Source organism: Rhea americana, unplaced genomic scaffold, assembly GCF_003343005.1.
Source record: "Rhea americana isolate MKP2758 unplaced genomic scaffold, rheAme1 scaffold_68, whole genome shotgun sequence".
Classification (NCBI taxonomy): domain Eukaryota; kingdom Metazoa; phylum Chordata; class Aves; order Rheiformes; family Rheidae; genus Rhea; species Rhea americana.
In genome coordinates this window covers 2,057,974-2,077,810 of record NW_028186845.1, presented here as the reverse complement: position 1 = coordinate 2,077,810, position 19,837 = coordinate 2,057,974, and the positions used below count along the sequence as shown (strand labels likewise).

The 19,837-nt window shown below is 38.5% G+C and overlaps 1 protein-coding gene across 1 annotated transcript in view; it reads left to right on the top strand.

Moving 5' to 3' along the window:
* The first annotated feature begins 4,046 nt into the window (after positions 1-4,046).
* The window catches only part of GLT1D1 (glycosyltransferase 1 domain containing 1), a 59,849-nt gene continuing 44,058 nt past the window's right edge, over positions 4,047-19,837 (top strand). Inside the window, exons 1-3 of the mRNA XM_085321072.1 lie at positions 4,047-4,183; positions 10,662-10,810; positions 14,437-14,542. Of these exons, the coding sequence (XP_085177198.1) occupies positions 4,116-4,183; positions 10,662-10,810; positions 14,437-14,542 (323 nt within the window). The 5' untranslated portion in view covers positions 4,047-4,115. The remainder of the gene's footprint in view (positions 4,184-10,661; positions 10,811-14,436; positions 14,543-19,837) is intronic.

Below are 19,837 nucleotides of genomic sequence, written 5' to 3'. Positions count from 1 at the left end.
TGGCTGAGGGCGCTGTCGCTCCCCCGGCGGCGCGGTCACGTGGCCGGAGCGGCGGCGGCGGGCCGGAAGTAGCGGCAGTGGGGGAGGGGCGCTCCGTGAGGAGCGGGCGCCGGCGGGCTGCTGCTCGGCGCGGGGCCGGGAACCGGGAACCGGGAACCCCGGAGCTTTCCCGCGGAAGGGAGGCGGCCGCTTCCTCCCCGCAGGTCGCACCTTGCGATTCCCCGAGGGCCTCAAGCGGGGTAAAGAGGGCGAGGAGCGGGGTCGCGGCAGGGAAGGTCGGTTTAACGCTTATTTCCTGCGCTGGTTCGGCCGGGAATAAAGTTTCAGGCATCAGCGAGACTRTGTGTCTGTATGAGCGACACTTAGCTTGCACGCCTTCGTGTTCGAGCCACTGTTCTCTCATTTTTCCTGCGATAACAACAAAATCAAAATGTAATTTGTTTTCTTACTTTACTTCCCAGCTGGCAGAGCAAAAACACTTGGAAAGATAAATAGAATTGTCACGGTAAATTCACCATCCTGTAGAAAAATGTAATTGAATGTTGTGTGCTGTTGTTTACGTTGGTGTGTGGTGATGTGGCGCGCCATCGGCATCCGCAGTGTGTTAGGCCGTGAAGGAGCAACCCCTGGAAATGTGGTTTAGATCTGCTGTCGGAAGGTACGCTTCTCTGAGGGGAGCTTGGAGTAATAATACGTCACAGGGATGTGTGAAGAAATTAAAGCCTTAGTTTTGAAGGGAAGAAACCAGGTGGTAAAAAGAGAACATCCCTTAGTGGCCCTAAGACTGGGGCCCTTGATATTCTGTACAACCATTGCCTGTGTTGAGTTAAAGGTCATGAAAGTATTYATATTCATTTGTCCTCAATGGTGAGCTTAAGTCATTAATGATCCTAAAGTCATAGTTTTGGCTTCAACAAAGTGGAAAAACACTCTCTGCATGTTTTCAATAAAAAGGTAGACTGATTGACATCATCTAGTTACACTCAACATCTAGGTATGACTTAAATTTTTATAAGACACTATATAACAGCCTTGTTAACTGAGCAGCACATGCTTATAAGAAGAAACATACTCATTTAATGATAGGCCTTTGTAAATAACATATGCCATGGAAGTGACTCATTAAATGTWTTTGCTCACTTTTTACATTTCATGACAAAGGGCAATGACAAAAATACCACTAGCTGTAGAGAGATCTCCCTTTTTTTAAAAAAACATTGTAACTGATTTCATAATTTAAAAAACAAAATTTCAGCTTTGTCTACCTTAGTACAGTTTTTCATACCAATCCCTCCAGTTGCTACTTGTGTRGTTATATTTTTCTAAATGGTTTAGTAGTATTCCCCAGAGAATGCCAAGTAAATAACCTCACTTTGCATTATTTTATGTTTTAACATAAAGATATTACAGTAGGCCCTTCATAATTTATCTCAGCAGGTRTGGTGACATTTTGTATTGGCTGACCAAACAAATGTTTAAAAATACCTAGCAACGCTGACTAGTATTTGAGATGCATATTATAAAAATGTTATTTACTTATTCAGCTACTAAGTAGTCTCAATGAAATTTGAAAGCTGTCATATCCACCTGAACTTTCTGTCTTTGGTAGCTTCAGGAAGGTAATTTTTAATTTTTCTCCAAACAAAAATAGTTACAGTATATTTAAAAATCCTATGTTAAGATATATCCATGATGAATATACCACCATTGGTATATTCACCATCACTAATGCCATTTGGTGATGCATAGGAATAATGTTTTTTTCCCATGGAAAGACAACATTTTATGAAGGATTTGAGTGACAACTGATCAAAGTAGGGAGACTTTAAAATATGAGTTAAGAGAGGAAGAATTTCCCCCCCCCTCCTTTTCTTAGTTAGGAATCCACAAAGAAAGTCATAACCCTTTCTTTGAATACAAGGAGTGYACCCATGTCTATCTAGTAATGAATTTAATGTATGTATTTGTTTTCAAAGACACAGCAATATTTAATRCTGCAAAGATTCTTAGATTGTTAATTCTGTCAGTCAAGCTGTATATAGATCATAAAAAACCCAGTATTATTGTTATAATAAATAGTACCATAATGTTAAGGCCTTTCTCATTTGTCTCAGGTCTTTAGGGGAGCAGACCACGTCTACTTTGGTGTTAACATTTTTATGATAARTATTTTCTTACCTGTAAGAAATGTTTTTAAGTTAAACACCAAATCTCTTGTATAGCTTTTGCCTGTGTTTTGAGCTAACAGTGGTAAAAAGTTAGAATGGCCTAGTAATTTTTAATTAAATAGATACCATGCAGATAATAAACACRTCTTCATTTTAACCAAAACCCTGACTTTCTGGGCATTGCTACRTATCCTGCTTTAGGCTATGCAACTGGAAAATGCCCCTGCTTTGTCTAAAAGACAGGCAGCTGTWTAAGCTTCATGCAGTAAGTGTGAAACATTATGTGTCTGTTTAGACTGACATTGTGGCAGCTGTGTTCCTTTCCTTTTTGAAACAGATGGCTCTTGCTAGGTTTGAAGGTGATCAGGACTCTCAAAAGTCCAGTTATGTGTGGTACAGGCCACTTAAAGTAAAACAAACTTCAAAGCTAAAATTCTGGCTATGTTGACAGAAATCCGTCTAAATTTCAGTGGAATTGGGATTTTGTGCCAAGTCTCAGAAATGCCTTCTAAAATGATGATGAAAATAGCGTGATTCTGCCTACCCTTGAATTAGCAGTTATGCTATTTTTCAGCATTTATGCAAGATTTATTACTGTTAACATCTAAGTTGAAGCCAGCGTTTTTAGCCTGGATGGACATTAAAATGGTGTGAGCAATGTGTTGTGCTGAATAATTTGTAAGTGATATTGCTGAGATTTTGCAAATCTCAGRCAGTTGAGCGTAGCTCTATAGCATGAAGCCCAAAACACAAAAATGCCAACAAAATGGTTGTAATTTGCCTGAATGCACTCCAGTGTATAGTTTGTTGCTTCTAACCCCCCAATTTGTGAATATCTGCCATCCCCAGAGATCCATACAAGTTATTTGATGAACTATTGTTTTTAGAATTGCTAAGCAGAAGAGCCTTTTTCTGTGACTGGAGAATTTTTCTCCCTCTACCTGGTATTGAAACTTGAAGAGTAAGTCAATATTAACTGGCATTGCAGTTTGCTGCTCTAAGGCTGTGCAAGATGGTCARTGTAAGTGTCTGTGGATTGCATCAGAAAATTGGGCTAGGTTTAAAGTATCCTAGCAAAAAGGTGAGCTTTCTTTCAGATCCGGCCTTCCTTTCAGGGGCCTATCTCACTGTCACCAATGCCTCAACTCTTTCTCAATGTTTTTACAAAATGCTGACTCAAGCTGAAGGCTGTGGATATCTGCAGTCAGCCACCTGGCCCCTATCAATCTCCCAAGAGGCTAAGACTGGCCTCCCAGTTTTACTGCCTAGTGCCCCACCCAGCTGTTCTTAGCTCCTCACTGAGTTTCTGCTTATTACTGGCGTTTATCCGGGGATCCTGTCGTCTTGGTCCCAAGTTCAGGCTCTGTCTTTGCCCTTTCCYTTGTCTTGTGCATCTTAGGCTCTGCTTTGTCGTTTGTCCTTCCTGGTGTTCAGGCTGGTCTCTGACTGTGCCTTTGCCTTGTCCTTTAGACTAGTATATTCCTCTGGCATTTTTGGTTGTTGGCAGCTGATCCATGACGAGCTGCTTCACCGCTCCTGCACTGAAAGCTAACCACCTGGGCCTGGAGGGCACCTGGCGACGTGGCGGAGCTGAGACTCCTGCAGACAGCAGCCTTCCCCTGCAGTTCTTCCCTGGAGGCCGCTTGCGCGCGCAACACACTTCTTAAGCCTTCTTGGAGGCTGCGATCTGAGCGAACCGGCCTGGTAACCGTCCAGGGAAAACACGGTTGGGGAGAGGGCCCAAACCCGCCGCAGTGAGGGAGGGGGGAGCTGCCGGCCGCAGCAGGCGGGGAGGCGATGCCAAGGCCGCGCTCCCGCTCTGCCCCGGCGCGGGGGCAGGAGGGGCGGGCGCGGCGCTCCCGGGCGGCCCCGGGCGGCGGCGGCGGCGGCGGGGCAGGTGGCGGAGCCGCTCCGCGGCGCCGTTTCCGGGAGGTGCGCGGTGCCGCCATGAGGCTGCTGCTGCTGGCGTGCCTGCGGGCGCAGACCGGCAACGCCACCACCGCCGCCAGGATACAGTAAGTGCCGTCCCGTCCGCTCCGCTCCGCTCCGCTCCGCGCGGCGGGCGAGGGGCGCTGCGGCCGCCGCCGCCATTCGGGGCTGCGGCGCGGCGCACGCAGGCGGCTCCGCCGGCCTCCGCCCGCAGCGCCGGCGCTGAGCGGGGCCCCCGCGGGAGGCGGCGCCGCCGCCCGAGGAGCCTGAGCCTCAGCGCGCTCCCGCGTGCGGGTCCGTGCGGGAGCCGCGCCGCAGCGGCGGGCGCTCCCGCCGGGGCTGCGGTGGCCGCGGGGAGCGGGAGCTGTCCAAGCCGTGCCTCTGCCCGGCGTGGAAATTGTTTGGACAAGCAGCGCTGTATAAATATGCGCTGCTCTTGCCACTGTTTACCTTTTTTATTCTGTGAAATGCGGAAAGAGGACATGACAGCGCGTTTCTGGGGACTTTGCTCTGCRCCCGAGGCTTATTCAGGGGAGAAAAAAAGAGTCACCATGAAAAGTAAAACAATTTCAACAATTTCTCAAGGCTTTGTCCTCTTGAGGTCTGAAGTAAGGACTTGGTTGCTTCTGGCATGGCAAAGAGTCATCCGTAGCTTAGTGTTCTTCTTGCTAGCRTGTATTTTAGCACGCTGCTATTACAAGCTTTCCCTGACCCTGGTCTGGGTATTATCACACCTCAGTGTTAAACATAGAAATAATCTGTTGACACTGTTTAAGATTTCATGCTTGTCTGGTCATACTGTGTTCAGTCTTAGATTTGTCTAGAGCTACTTTGTCAGAAAAGATAGTGGTGGAACACGCTTGCTATCTTGTTTCAGTCATGCAAGCAAAAGAGCAGAGAAGGCTGAAGTTTTCTGTATTTTTATTAGAACAATTATTAGTAAAATGTTGGCGTAAAACAAATATGTGCTTATGTTTGCAGTATACACTTTTACCTATACACATCAGTGCAGAATTAGTGGGTGGTGGTTTGTGTGGCATTCATTTCCTGTAACCTTTTATCTTCTGCTGTCACTGGATAAAACAAGACGTCTTGGGGATGTCTATGCTCCTTTTCCTCCATAAAATTATTTCTTCTACCTTTTGAGCAAATCAGGTATTCACTTTGACTTTGGGAACAGTCAGACAGAAGTTGGGACTGTGGGGCAGGTCAGAGAGTACCTGATGGAGAGCTGGCTTTGTATCATTTGAATCTGTAGCTTTCACACAAGTTAAGCTAATTCTGAATAAACCGGTCAAACAAGTGTCCGTGTATTCTTTTATGTGTAATTTACATCGACTTTAATTAAACTGAGATGGATTATGATTTTGTGAAGATCAAGACACGGTGGTTTAGCTAGATACCTTTACCAGAGTCACAGTCTCTAGCAGTTGTGGTTAGCCTGCTCCAGCCGTGATTCGTGTGCACGGCGGCCTACGTTAATGTGTTTAGTACAAAAGAGGGCACACACCGGGTGAGATACAGCAGCTCAGTTGACAGATGGTTTAACATACTACCTTATTAGCCGCAAATGATTGCGTTATGTGAACACATCTGCAGTGACCTGTGCAGAGTACACCAACATACTTTAGCATCCTATTGCTCTACAGACATGCTTTAAATAAAACGGRTGGTACTTTCTCAAGTACATAAACCCTCAAACTGAAAGAAAGGAATGAATGAAAGATCAATTAATTAATGTTCACAATAAAGRTGAATAAAGGATTCTAATAGTGTTTGAGAATTGGTAACTTGTAACGTATCACGTGCAGTTGCTATCTTATCTCCATGAGTAGTTTATAGTAGTAAAGGAGCTCATTTAGAGGGGAAGGAAAGTCTGGTCAGAATAAGGAGTATTTGCTAGCAATCAAGTCCATCTGCTTGACTATAAGACTAGTCAGTGACTACTATTACTAAAGCAATCTTACACAGATGTTTCATCTTTTCTTACTTAGCAGTAAGAAGGAACAGAAATAGAATTACTTGATTATTTACAAGATTTAGGTGGAGTATTTTGTAAATATGTGAATATCTTTTGGAGAGGGATTGTTTCAGTTCCTATTTGAAATAGGATGTTTTAAATAGCAATTTTGTAAACTGCCAGGTAATCAACTGCAAAAGAATTAAATCCCCAAATTCAGTAAATTGTAACTTATCGTTCCTTTTTACAATTATTTTTCAATGTGGACATWTATTGGAGTAATTCTGAGCCCCAATTCTTCTCTTTAGTCTTACCCAACCTAGGATCACTAAAATCACACTGGAGAGTACTTGCACAGCAAAAGGTTCTCTAGGTTTTCTTTCGTTTGTGCCGGGTAATGAGAGGTCTTTTACCTACTTACCTAAGTTTGCACAGGTGCTGGTAAATTATTGCTGTTGTTCATGTGTCTGTTCCTAAGGCAGGACAGCTGCAAAGGGCAGGCACTCATCCTCCCCCTTTGGAACTGGTATTCACTCAGTCACATTGCCTGCACATGGTACATCCTGCGTTTCAAATGTTTYGCGCAGCTGGATCTATTTATAAGGCAGAACTGCACTTTGCAGAATTACTTTCCATTTCCAAAAGGGCCATTGCTGATTTCAGAATGTAGAGATGGAAGGAATGTCTGTCATGCCCACAATTTTTTATTTCTGCTCTTATTCACAGTAGATTTTATCCCTACTTTCAGGACAAAACAAATTGTCTGTGTCCTTTAARGGAGACGTTTGAGGCAGAGAGAAATAAAAGAGAAAAATACTTTGCTTTAACAAGCATGAAAAAATTAAGGCAATTTGCAATGAGAAAGGAAGATTGAGCTGGGCTTCTGTGGAAACTATGATTTCAACTCTTGCAATTCCATCGACTTCTGTGGGAATTGTGAGTATTCAGCTGTGGTTAAGTMTCAAAAAAGTGAGTGGAAGTTATTCTACTAACTTAATAAGCTTTGGATTGTGCTGTATAGATTTAACAATAGTTTATGCATAGCTGCTTTACAGAACAGATGGCCTGGGGAAAGAGATAAGTAATATTTTTAGATGAAGCCTATTTTATGCTATTCAAAAAGTGTCTATTGATCTACCTACCAGGAACTTATCAAACATTCTTTCTCTGTAAGTAACTCCATTAAAATATCCTGTAGAAAATTAGAACAAAAATGTTTTTGAGAGGAAGACAGAAAATAAAACATTTTTTGCACACTATACATCTTAGAAGTAAGGATACTTTTAACTCGCTTACATCTTAGCTTCAACCATGCTGTCTTTGGAACCGTGAAATACAGTTTGTGTATATGGAGATGTGTGAACTGAGGGTTCAGGCTGGAAGAAGGAAGACTGCTAGCCAGGATGAATGAGTAGTAGTGATCAATAATGGTAGGAAATAAAAAATGAAAYATTGTAGAACACCTCCTGATATTTCATAGCTGTGTTATCAAAAATGTTTTCCTATATAAATCTTTATTAAAGTGAGGACACAGATCAGAAAAGGGTTGTACCTTACATTACRTATCTTTAACAATATTCCTGTGCATATTATATAGATCCAGAGAAGATCACTAATATTTGTTAGGCTGTTGATTTCCAAAGAGTGTAAAAAACATAATCAAGATATTAATTTCCTTCTAAAATTCCTACTAAAATCAATGAAGTTGGGAAATGTTTTGTCAACTATTCAGATAGATATAAATGTAACATTTTGAGCAGTGGCTCTTAAAATGTGATCTGAGAAATGATCTTTTAAACTTATTGAATAACTTTCCACAGTKTGATTACTTTCTTGCAAAATAGTCAAAATCTGGAATCTCACAAATATTCTCCATCTTAGATATGTTATACTCCCCAAGTAATGGCATTGGCTTCTGTGGGACTTTTGGTAGAAGGGAAGGAGACAAAGCAAGGCAAATTCAGGATCCAAGCAATAAACACTGGTAATTAAGATGCATATCTGGAAATTTACCTACCATGTACAAAGTTGTGATTCAGAGAAAAGTTAGCCTTGAGATTTAGCATTTTCAGGGCTGTCTCAGAATTCCAGACAACAGAGACATGGTTGTTTTTATTTTTCATTTGGAAAGTATTTGTTTATGAAATGGCAAAATAATATGACTACACAGTTCCCAGGAGGAGAAAAGATATGGGTAATATGCTATATCTTACATCTTGGCTTGATTCAGGGATGTCTGTGACTTCATCAACAGAYGAGCCTTCAAAACAAAACCTCTTGCAACAGTTTTGTAGCACCCTGTTATCATATTTCTTGATGATAGCCTGTGTGTGTAACTGAATGTGAAACCTACTCTGCATTTCTTCAGTTAAAAAGATGAAAAATCATTTAGAAAATATAAAAATACCACTGTAAGTTTCAGTGCTTAAATACTACTTAGTAACTCCAGTTCTGCACTGGTACGTTTCTGTATATGCATAATCTGAAGCATATGAGTAATCATATTGAATTCAGTGATGTATTTGTGGGATTAAGATCTCTTCATATCTGAGAACTCAAAATAATGTGATAGATTTTTCTTCTTAAATTGTCTGCAATTTTTTTAAACAATCCTGAGTAGTCATTTGCAGAAAAAAAATCATGGCATAATGGAGAGGATTCACAATYAAGGTTTTCACCTCACTGGGGGATCTCCTGAACATTTTGGAGTCTTGGGACACTTGAGGGAGTCCCTGTCTATCTACTCCGGAAAATACCGTCTTTCGGCTGTGAGATTTCAAGCTGAGAAAATTGTGGAGGCAGGGAAACATATTTATTTCTAGTACATAGAAAAAAGCTTTAGATCAAAACTACTAGCTGGGTTTCTCAATTTCTGATGTCCTTAGAGAGTTATTTGCAAATTAATTGTAATACGCAAACATATTGCTTGTACATGATAGTGATTTATGGTAATTGGAATACTGACGGGGGAAAAATCTTCTAGACTGTTTAATGAGCACCTGTGAACTTACGGAATGCATGCATGAGCATCCTAATGTTTGCCCGAGAGATTTTGTTTCCAGAGCTGTGGGATTTGGGCATCGTTATTTAGAGGTAAATTGAGAACCTCTTACAAATGGCAAGCAGGTACTTGGTAAAAGTTCTTGGGACAATTAATGTAAATAATTGCTCAATAGTGTAAATAAGGAGCTTGCAATCTGGCTGTCTTTTATTGTTGATTAATATTTGTTATAATTTACTGGTCTTGTTTCAAATGGTGAAATCAGAAGTAAAATGAGTTTCTTTTAGAAAAGGAAGAAATACAGGACCATATGTGGTRCAAATGAAGCTCTGTCTGATATAGTGCTAATACATTTTTTCCAAGCTCTGAAGGCATTTTGCAACATTTTTAGCAGCAGTTTCTGCAGTGATGACTAACTTCTGCAGGACAGAAAATTACTTTTTTTTGGGGAGGATATGAAATGATCAAGAGAGGAACAGCCTACAATATCCAARAAGCTATTGAGTTAGCAGAGTTATAATGCCACACAATTAATACGCTATGAGAAATAAATCATCTGGAAAAATATGTAATAAACAGGAAATATTCATGTTGTCTTTTTATGATATTGGAAACGTAAACACTTAATATTTGAAACAATTTTATCTGCATATTAGCAGATACAGTATGCTAGTTTCTGTCAATACATGGATTTAYTCTGATGTGTTTCTTTGGCTGATGTCATTGGAAACATTGATAGCTGATTCTAGTTTCAGTGGGAGGAATTACAAGCCTAGTGTCTAAAAGAAATGACTATAACAAAGCTCACTGAAATGCCTAAAGAAAAGCTCTCTGTGATCAATCAGTCTCTTGACTTCCGCAGTCTTTGAATCAATATTTTAATTTGAAGAACAGCTATATGAAAAGATGAATGGCTAAGTTGTCACTAGAACTTTTTCTTAGCAATTGAGATTAAAGAGGAAGAAAGGCTGAAGTATTTGTGTAGTTTCTTTTGTGCAATTTTTTCTCATGTTGTGCCTGTTTTGCAGATGGATCAGCTAAAGCCTGCAATCAAACAGAAAGGGAATACAATTGCAACTTTCCAATTTTCTTTATGTACTTATTTCTTTGCCCCCGGAAAAACAAGATTTTTTTTTGCATGTTGTGTGTATTTAATGGCATTATTTAGCTGGAGATGTTTGTTTTCTTTCATTTGGTAGCCTTTCCCCAGACTAAGAGACTTTCTCACACCAAGGTCTGACACAATTCGAAAAGGAATCTTTTCAGTTTATTGAATAGAAACTTGATGCTGATCATACTTCRCTTCCACTGATTTCCAAAGGCAGTGTTGGCACTTTGCATCCTTGGACCTTAGTATGGATGCAGATGATACTGCTTGGCAGCCAGCACAATGTTAAAGATGATAAAATACATATATTTCATAGGAAAACATTTTTAATAGCTCTAGAGCATCTTGAACAAAATAAGCATGAAGAAGATAAAGGTAGAAGCAAAAATTACTAAGGAAAAACGTATTTTATTTAAGCTTATTTAATATACTGGAAAGCTTGCAACATTAATGTTATTTTTTTTTCCCCCTCTTCTGTCTGTTCTGGTAATGAAGGAATCATCTACATGCTGCAGGTCACATCTGCATTCTTAAAGATGTTTCTGGCTGTGAAAGTCCAACTGAAATAGCAAATCTGATCTCTACAAAGAATTTTGATGCAGCCCTGGCCATTCATCTTTATAAAGGAGGCAAACTTCTGCAAGGTAATCCTTTTTCAGTTTTTCAGTAAAGATATCGCTTAAAAAAAGGTACTGAGAGAGAAGAGAATGAATGCAAACAGTTATTAATGGCAATAAATGCAAAAACTCATTAATCTAGTTATTGTGTTTATCCACTTCAACAAATGTTATTAAACAGAAAATCTTTATCTGTGGGAGATCTGATCCAGAGAAGAGAGAACTAAATAYATGTACTTTTAAAGCACATAATGCATTTCATAATTACGTACTTTAACTACATTAAGATAAGAACATTATATTAACATTAAGATACTTCCAGCAAATCTATTCTTTTCAAAGGACAGTTGCTTGGCTAAGTATAACTGAGGTCAAGTAGAAAAAAGCAGAAGGGCTAATTTGATTTTTCTGTTCAAAGATGAATTAGGTTTTCTGGCCATGAAATAACTTAGAATTGTCATTCATGCCAGCTACACTGTAGGAGACAGGTTGTTATCAGACAAATAATAAAATTTTCTATTGTAACTGGCCATGCAGAACAAAACTTTAGCCTGCCATTAATGACACACTAGAAGCACTAGCTTCCAAAATTATAGGCACTGTCACCCACTGAAATTGCAAGTGTGTACCTGTTTTTTAGATCACACTTGTGTTGTCCAAATCTGTGCACACTTGGGCAAGGGTGCATAATTTGATACTTCTGTCAGATCTCAGAATAAGTTGTATTGTGCTAGTTTTCAGCCTTCAAAAGTCCCCCAGCAGTATGTACTAGTAGGTTTCCAGAAAGCCTGACATATTATTGCTAGAATGCTTTTGTACTTTTTTTTTCCCTAAATCTGCTAACACATGTATTTAGACTTTGCTTGTTGGAATACTGAGATATTTGTTTTTGTGAGAAATCCTAGATCCTTGATTTGGAAGAAGTTTGTGAAAGATGTTAAAACTATTCCCTGTTTGCTAAGGAACAAAAAATAAGGCTAGATTTCCCAAAGTCTACTGTAAAATTTTRTGCAAGTCAAGACTGCAATAGAGTTATCTGAACTCTATTGCTATAAGCTTTTCAAACTCCCAGATGACCTCCAAGCATTGACATTTGAATGATTTACAGAATTTAAATGAATCAGTCATACTGTTCCTAAGAGCATTTGCAATAACTGGAAGAAAAATAGAAAGGAAATCTGTGAAAAAGCAAGACAGTAATATGATTGTTGGAATGATCCTAGTGACAAGTCTAAAAGCTATTGCAGTCATCTTGGAGAGAAAAAGTGATTGAAAAGGCACTTTTGTTTCTTTTAACATTTATTTCTTGCATGTCCAATAGTAAGAAATAATTTGAAGACAATTCGTCATTACAGTCATAGTGCTCTAAGTAAACTTTTTGGGCCTGACAGGTTTAGCTCAGTTGGTTAGAGCATGGTGCTGCTAACGCCAAGGTTGTGGGTTCAGTCCCYGTATGGGCTATGCTGAGGGTTGGACTGGATGATCTCCAGAGGTGCCTYCCAACCTTACCATTCTGTGATGACACTTGAATCTGTGTCTACATGATTGAGGATGTATAATCAGCACATGTAATAGATGACATAATTTACTTTTGTATTTATTAGAAAGACATGTATTCACATATCACAGAAAGTCAGCCTGTTGTAGGATCAGTGCTGTGGTGCTTTGATAGTGCAATTCTCTTCACAAACTGCAATTCTCTTTACGAACATTAGAGTATCATAGCCATCTAAAACTGCAAAGGAAAGCCTTAAGTAGTCAGAATGGAAATAGTTCTTTCATTCTTTGTTTCTTCATTTACCAAACTAGCAATACTAGAAAATGTGAAACTGCTAAAAACCCCAAACCGTAGAATCTTTATTTTGTCTGATGTATATATTTTTATCTTTTATCCTTATAAATATATTTTATTTCCTATTTGCATTATCCAAGCTACCTTATTTGTTTGTTTTAACCATGAATTTTAATTATGAGAGTTCACTGAATTTAGAGTTGGTTTTTCTTCTCCACAAGATATTGTTGATAGTGATATGATATGTGATATCAAAATTGGATTTTTGTGGCTGTTAAATTATTGGTGACAAAGTCAGTTATGTCTCTTGAAAGAAAGGGCCTCCATCAACACAGTATCCTCTAATGCTCAGCTCATTGGCCTAGTGCTCAGAGGACAGTGTTGTCTACTGAGTTATTTACCTTCTCCCCCCTCAAACTGATGGCAAAAGGGAGAAATCAAAGCACATTTTCTGCCTTTCTTAATACATAGTGTATGCTGGCAGCCAGCAGGAAACCGTAGCTGCTTCTGTTACAGCTAACAGAAATCTGTAAGAATCCACAAAACTGGTCACCTTGATGACAAGTTTTTTTTGCCTATGTTACTGGAGACTGTTTTACAAAACTACAATCCTATTAGTCTGGAGTTTAAAAAAACCCCGTKTTCTATATGTAGTAATTAGCCACCATTCGATTGTTATTTGTTAGCCTAATGAGGTGTAAAACTGACCGCTTAATTGTTTTCAATGCCTAAACAATCAACACTGAACGTTATTGTCTGCTATGTTGATTAGTTTAAGAGGGCGACATCTCTGGTAATTTGCCAGTTGCTAAAAATAACTTGGCTCCAAGAAAACAAATACTGTTAGAAAAGAATCTTAAACTTCTTCTGGCTTTTGTGTTTTCGTCTCCGTAGTCCTAGGCCTTGTCCACGTAAGGTTCTCTGCTCTTAGCATAGGGATGTTACACCACACTGTTCTGATGGCTTTACACTTTTGCAAATATGAATTTATTCTGATGCATCAACAGTAGGCTTCTACCATTACGCAGATGCCAGTAGGGTAACTAGACTTTTGTTGGTATTTTAAAACCTGAATGTTGTGACAAGATCTCATACACAGGCTTCCCCACAGGTAACATACTTTTCTTTACTCTTACTGTACCAGAGCACTGTAGGCAGCCTGAAGAATGTTCCCTAAGTAGAGTAATTACAGAAGAAGGTCTTGGAAGGTGTTTATAAATGCAGATCACCCTTTGGGAATGAAAGGGGACAAATCTTGGTGTGGATTCATATATATTGCCTTATTTAATCATGATGGAATTTTCTGATGTTGTGTCTCTACCTTCATTTTTTTGTAGCAGTGAAATTGGCTTCAGAAGTTGGGCAGGAACCTTGCCAAAAATCAACAATATTTTTTAAAAAAMCAAAAATGGTGTCATTGACCCACTTTGCAGGATGGCCACCCAATCCATTGTATTAGAATGCTTGAGGGATAGCAAATGAGTAGCTGAGGCTAGATACATGCGACCAAACTTCATGGTCTGGTGGTATTCAGATTACCACCAGGTATGTGAATATCATTTAAAATACATATGCTGTTCGGTGGGTTGCTGAGTATAGAAACTTACCGACTATGTTTTCGCTAAGTGTGCACAAAGCCAAAGAAAATCTCCTAGCTAGACAACAGACTAACATGCTGTGAAAGTGCATCTATTACATTTTTTTTCCAATCCCCAAACCACAAAAATTCAAGTTTCTTCAGGTTTCATTGTCAAAGACTTCTGTGTATGTATGACATGGCATTATCAATATACCTTTTCACTCCTTCTAGTCATTACCCTGACATGTTGTTCCCCTTCTCATCTTAGTCGTTGTTTTGCAGGTAGCAGAATTCCTTTTGGAATCATCTTTGGTGGAACAGATTTAAATGAAGACATCAGATGTGAAGAGAAGCATCGGGTAATGGGAACAGTACTAGGAGAAGCCAGGTAAAAGCACACGTAGAAGGATTATGACAGGAGATTGTATTTTTGTAAGGACAGACCTTTTAGAAACAGTTCCATAAAAGCTTGGAATCACTGGGAGTCATGTAGGCCAAGAGAGAGACTTCTTGAAATCCCTGCAAACTCTGCTTTTTATGATTTTATGATTTTATGATTCAGTGGTGGAAGCAGAGYGGTGTCTTCCTAAAATATAATTATATGTAGTCTATTCATTTTATGTTTCCTGTGTTACAATAATTTCATAGCATTTGTCCATGTAAGAGTTGGCAGAGGTAGCAGTGAAGCTTAGTCTCTTGGGCTGGATTTTCAAAACACTCAAATCCCATCAAAAGCTAATGAAATTTGTGCTTTTGCTAACTAATCCTGTGCTTTGTGTACTGAATCATAACTGTTTCCTTGAATAAAAGAACTGTGCAGGTGATGAGGGTATAAATTCTAAGGTGGGTAAAAGGAATGAGAAGAATAATAGCAAGAATATATTTAACTTGTGATTTGACAGCCTATTGCTCTGTAGAATAATCTACWGTATGGATTGGCTTTAAAAGACAGCCTTTGATAGTTTAAAAACTGCAGACCATAGCAACTTGATTGTGATTTACTTAATGTGTTTGTAATGGATACAACTGTAGTATGCGAGCAAGTTATAATTTCTTACCAAAGCTATTTTAGTCTGATTATATTTGCAGAGATTTAGGTAAAGGAAAGCACATCTGAAAATCTCCAATAATATCCATACATCTGTCATTTGTATAAAACTTTTCTGGCTATGAAAATGGCTTATATTTGTTTTTTAAAGAGCAAATCTTTGGTGGTGGTGGAGGTGTGATTATTCTTATTAAATCTTATTGTAGTAGTATTACTAGCCCAAGCAAACTTGGACCCCTTTTGCATGGCACTGTGCAGACATGTTAGAAATGCTAGATGTTGGTCCAGGTTGATAATATTTTTTAAACTGTTTACTAATAAATCTTGTTTTATGTTACATACAGTCAAACGTGTAAAATATTTTATATTGGAAATACAAGCATGTTTTACAGATTAAGCTCTATCTGTATCTACAGGCCAAGGTGCCCAGCAGTTTGACTTCCTGAAATGATAATTCAAAATAACTGGCATTTGTACTGTTATGTCATGGAATCAAACCTGCTTTCACAGGCCTTGCATGGCCATCTGGCATGTTGACAGACTGCTTGATTGAAAAGCATGTGACTCAAATGTGTTCTTTCTTCCAGTTTGTGTGATCCTTTTTCTAGATACATAAACAAAGAAGCAGATATTGGGGGAAAAAATCTTTAAGCACATTCTCCTAAGTTTTTAGGTAAATTGAATAGTGAATATTTTCATKGTGTTTTAAAGTCTGGAAGAATTTCAGTGACATGTCAGTGTAGCTATCAAATATAGCTCAAGGGCTGATCAGAAATCACAGTAAGATCTAAAAATGAAAAAGGTTTTATCAGCATGTCTCATTATTTCAACATCCACAGTAAACAAATTTCCTTTTGCTTCATCTAAAGATCTAGTGACTTCAGCAGTGTTTGACCATGTCCTTTGTGGCCAAAAAGGCCACCTAACCCAAAGTTCACATTGGAAACTAGAACATTTTGTGAATGCTTCTATTAATAAAATTAATTAAACAGATAGCTTAAATCTTATCAAGGCACAGGCTCCTCCTCCTCTCTCTTGCCTGTGACTGTGTGACCCACTCTTTTTTTGTGCCAGCACTGAACTGCTTTGTTGAGTGGGTTTAACTCACTGGAATGGTGTAAAACTGACTTCTTTTCTTTCTGCCTTTTTTTTTTTTTTTTTTTTTTTNTTTTGCCACTTTAAGGTAAGTGGTAGATAAACTTACGGAGGGATACAACAAAGATTTCTTTCTAGTGGTTGTCAGATGTTACAAGAGGTCACTCAGTGTCATGGAAGTATACCCTCAGCCTCTGATGACTTGAGTACTGTGAGGCTTCAGTGCAGAAGTCACTTCTGTATAAGTGAAGGGGTCCCTAAGTTGACAAGGTACATATGCTTGTGATAAAATTTAAGCATCTTGAAAGTCTTTCTGAATCCAACGGTATCACTTGTATACTTACTCTAGCAGTGCTTAAAATCCTTGCTGAACAGTCTGCTGCTGTATCTGTTCATCACAGCCTTTATGCACATGATGAAGTCCCATTTGATTAGTCACTAAGGAATTGCCATTAAACTTAGGTTTACATAGCAGAGTGGAGACATGATCGTAGCGTAGATAGGTGCACAGGGATTAATCTAGCTAACGCAGGTAACTACRATAGTTCAGATATGACAGTATGGATTTTGGTTCATGTTAGCAATGAGGGTATGCGTACAGAATCTGCAGCAGGCATGTATTTGGTGGTTTTATCTTTACTAGTRTCATTACGTGCACTATTTCTTTTTAGCCAGCTTAACACTGATGTAGATGTGCTCTGTCTATAGCACCGTATAAAATGTGGTAGGTGAACAGACTGTGAGTACAGCGTTTAATCACACTCATTGAAAAATCATTAGGGCATGTTCTTACGTGTGACTTGTCATTGAAAAACAACTTAGGACCCCATTCAAGAAAAGAATTATATACTTACTTATATTTGTTATCAAATAATTAGTAGTTATTCTTTAGACAACTCTGAAGGAAGAGAGTTATMTAATGTTTTAGTTAAAATGAGAATGTTAAAGTTCAGTAGTGGACAGAATGAAATTGTGTAAAAAYGGAGTTCTTTATCTTGGAGACTGTCCATTTTGATCCAATTCTGTATTTAAAAAGACAGGATCTGTCAAAAATATAGCTAATAGAAAACCTATGCTTTACTCAATGRTTTTTATTTATGATAATTAACTTAGGAACTTGAAAGGTATTTTATTGGCTTGGATTTTTTCTGATGCTTCAAAATGTATTACTGTGTGCTTTATCCAGTTCATAATATTTTCTCTGCTACAGGAAAACTAATTCAGTTTTCTAGAAGTTACACTGAATACCCTTCTGCAGTATTATCACAAGTATTATTCATTGCCTAGTTATTAAAAGAAACATTGATTTTTTTTTTCTTCTTTATTGATTGCAGGGTTCTAAGCAGAGAGTACTATGAATTGTAGATTATTTGTCCAGTACAATATACCACCAAATTCCATAAAACAAAGTATTGAACACTGCCTAGCTTTATAATGACTGTTTCATTTTTAATCAAATTCTTCTAAATGGTAGTTGAACTCCTCATGGGTATATTTTCTATTGAACAGTATTTTGTAGACTTAGGAACAACAGTTTTCTGTGCTTGTTAATGTGATGTATTGGAAGTATAATTGCAAAAACTGGAAAGGAAGTATATGCAACTTGAGAAAACAATCATTTGCAAAGGTTTTAATAACCTTAAAGCTGTCAAGTTTTATACGTGGAATGCCTTGTAATACTGTGAAGCAGATACTACAAAASAAATACCTGGGAATGAAGTTTGTTACAAAGCAAAAGTAGGAGTTATAATTCAGCATTTTATGTAACTTCTAATGAATGATTGTGACTTCATGTCCTCAAATTATAATGTAACATCTTCAGGGSGAAAAGGGCTATTCTGGTTGTGACATGGTAATGTGTTTCACCCCTAACCATCAAGATGTCACAGGCCTGGGTCATTATAGGAACCCCATTAAAGGCTAAGACAGAAGTTTTACATTAATTCTATGAAAAAGAAACATGGAATCACAAATGTAATATGTGATAGCCTGTGCTTTATATTCAGTCTTTATAAAAAGGATTTAAAAAAATTTTGCTGAGCTAATTTTGCTCACATAAGCACAAGCACATTTTGCTAATGTGTTTACATTGTMCCTCATGAAGGTAACACTGAAACGTTTACGTTTCACATTACTACTCATCTTCAGAAAAGGACCCGTTTGGGCTTCTAGTTAACACTAAAGTTCCATTTAAGAATAGCAGTCAAAGCACATGTTTATATTTCATCATGACTTAAAAGTTACATTAAAGTTCAGTATGTTCTTAAACTCTGTTCTGAGCAGGGATTATTTATCAACTCTGACCCCATGAAAATAACTCGTGTAATTTCTAGATATTAAACACGTTATTCTTACTGGGAGCTTGATGTATCTAGTATATTTAGAAATCAGACTTCTGTGGTTGAAGCCTCTCAATAAGGAGGCACCTAAAAATAGGAATTTTGTGAATGTTGCTTTTAGATGGTCTCTGATATAACTCTTGGTAACTGTGGCGTGGTAGTGTCTTGCATACTTTTCTCAAAGGCATGTACGTAGAAGTCAAGATGAGGCATTAGAATGTGGGAAAAATAGAGTAAGTTTGGGAACAGAACTGAAACTTCCCTCTCCTCCATCCCAGTTGAAAACCCAAACCCTTAAGCTATACACCTTCATTTAGCTGATCTTCCTCTGGTATTACATTTCTTGTAGATTACACAGGAGAAATAGCTGGTGTTCATATCTCAGCCTATTCTACCGTTCAGTCTATCAGTATTACTGTTTGTAAGCATGAGGGTTCCTTCGCTCCATATGGCTGTGRCAGGTCTCGTTTCTGGGTATCCAACTCTTGCTACTTAGTGCAAAGGACTCTGGTGCCTCACTCAGCGTTGTGAATTCCACTTCCACTGAGGGCCGTAATGTCCAGAGCTGCACAGCCAAGTGCCTCACATCTCTGAAATTCCRGAGTTGCAACCTAATCACTGGATTATCTTTCTTCTTTTTTAATTTATTTAGTTCTGTTTTTTTTTCCTTAGTTTGAAGATATTCATGGAGAAGAACATTTTAGTTTCTTTCCTCATCAACATGTTTGTTTCTCATCAACAACCTTGACAACTTAGAAACAAGGAGAGAGTATTGGRGAGAAGGTTTTAAAAATCTATCTGCTCACCTGCGTTAAATTTAGTTGCAATGATTTACAAGCAGTGGGACTTGACATTGTCTAATAATAATAGTATGAAACTAGGTAGACCTAAGMTCCCTTCTTGCCAAGCTTTCGGGCTGTGAAGAAGGCTATTCTGGCTTACAAGGATGTAGAAACCRGAAAAACTGATTGACTACTGGAGCTGTGTGGATTACTCTCTAGATAYGCAGGGGATATTCCCATTATTTTGTTTTTCTCTTACTGTAATAAATCCTCACCTTGATTCCACAAGAATAAGTAGTGAGTCTAGTTACACCCTGAAGAGACACCATTTGTTTTAGCAATGTTTTCTGGTAAAACAAATACAATACCTGCTTTTTCTTTTTCTATCTATAATTGTTTTTATCAGTCTCCACTGTTCT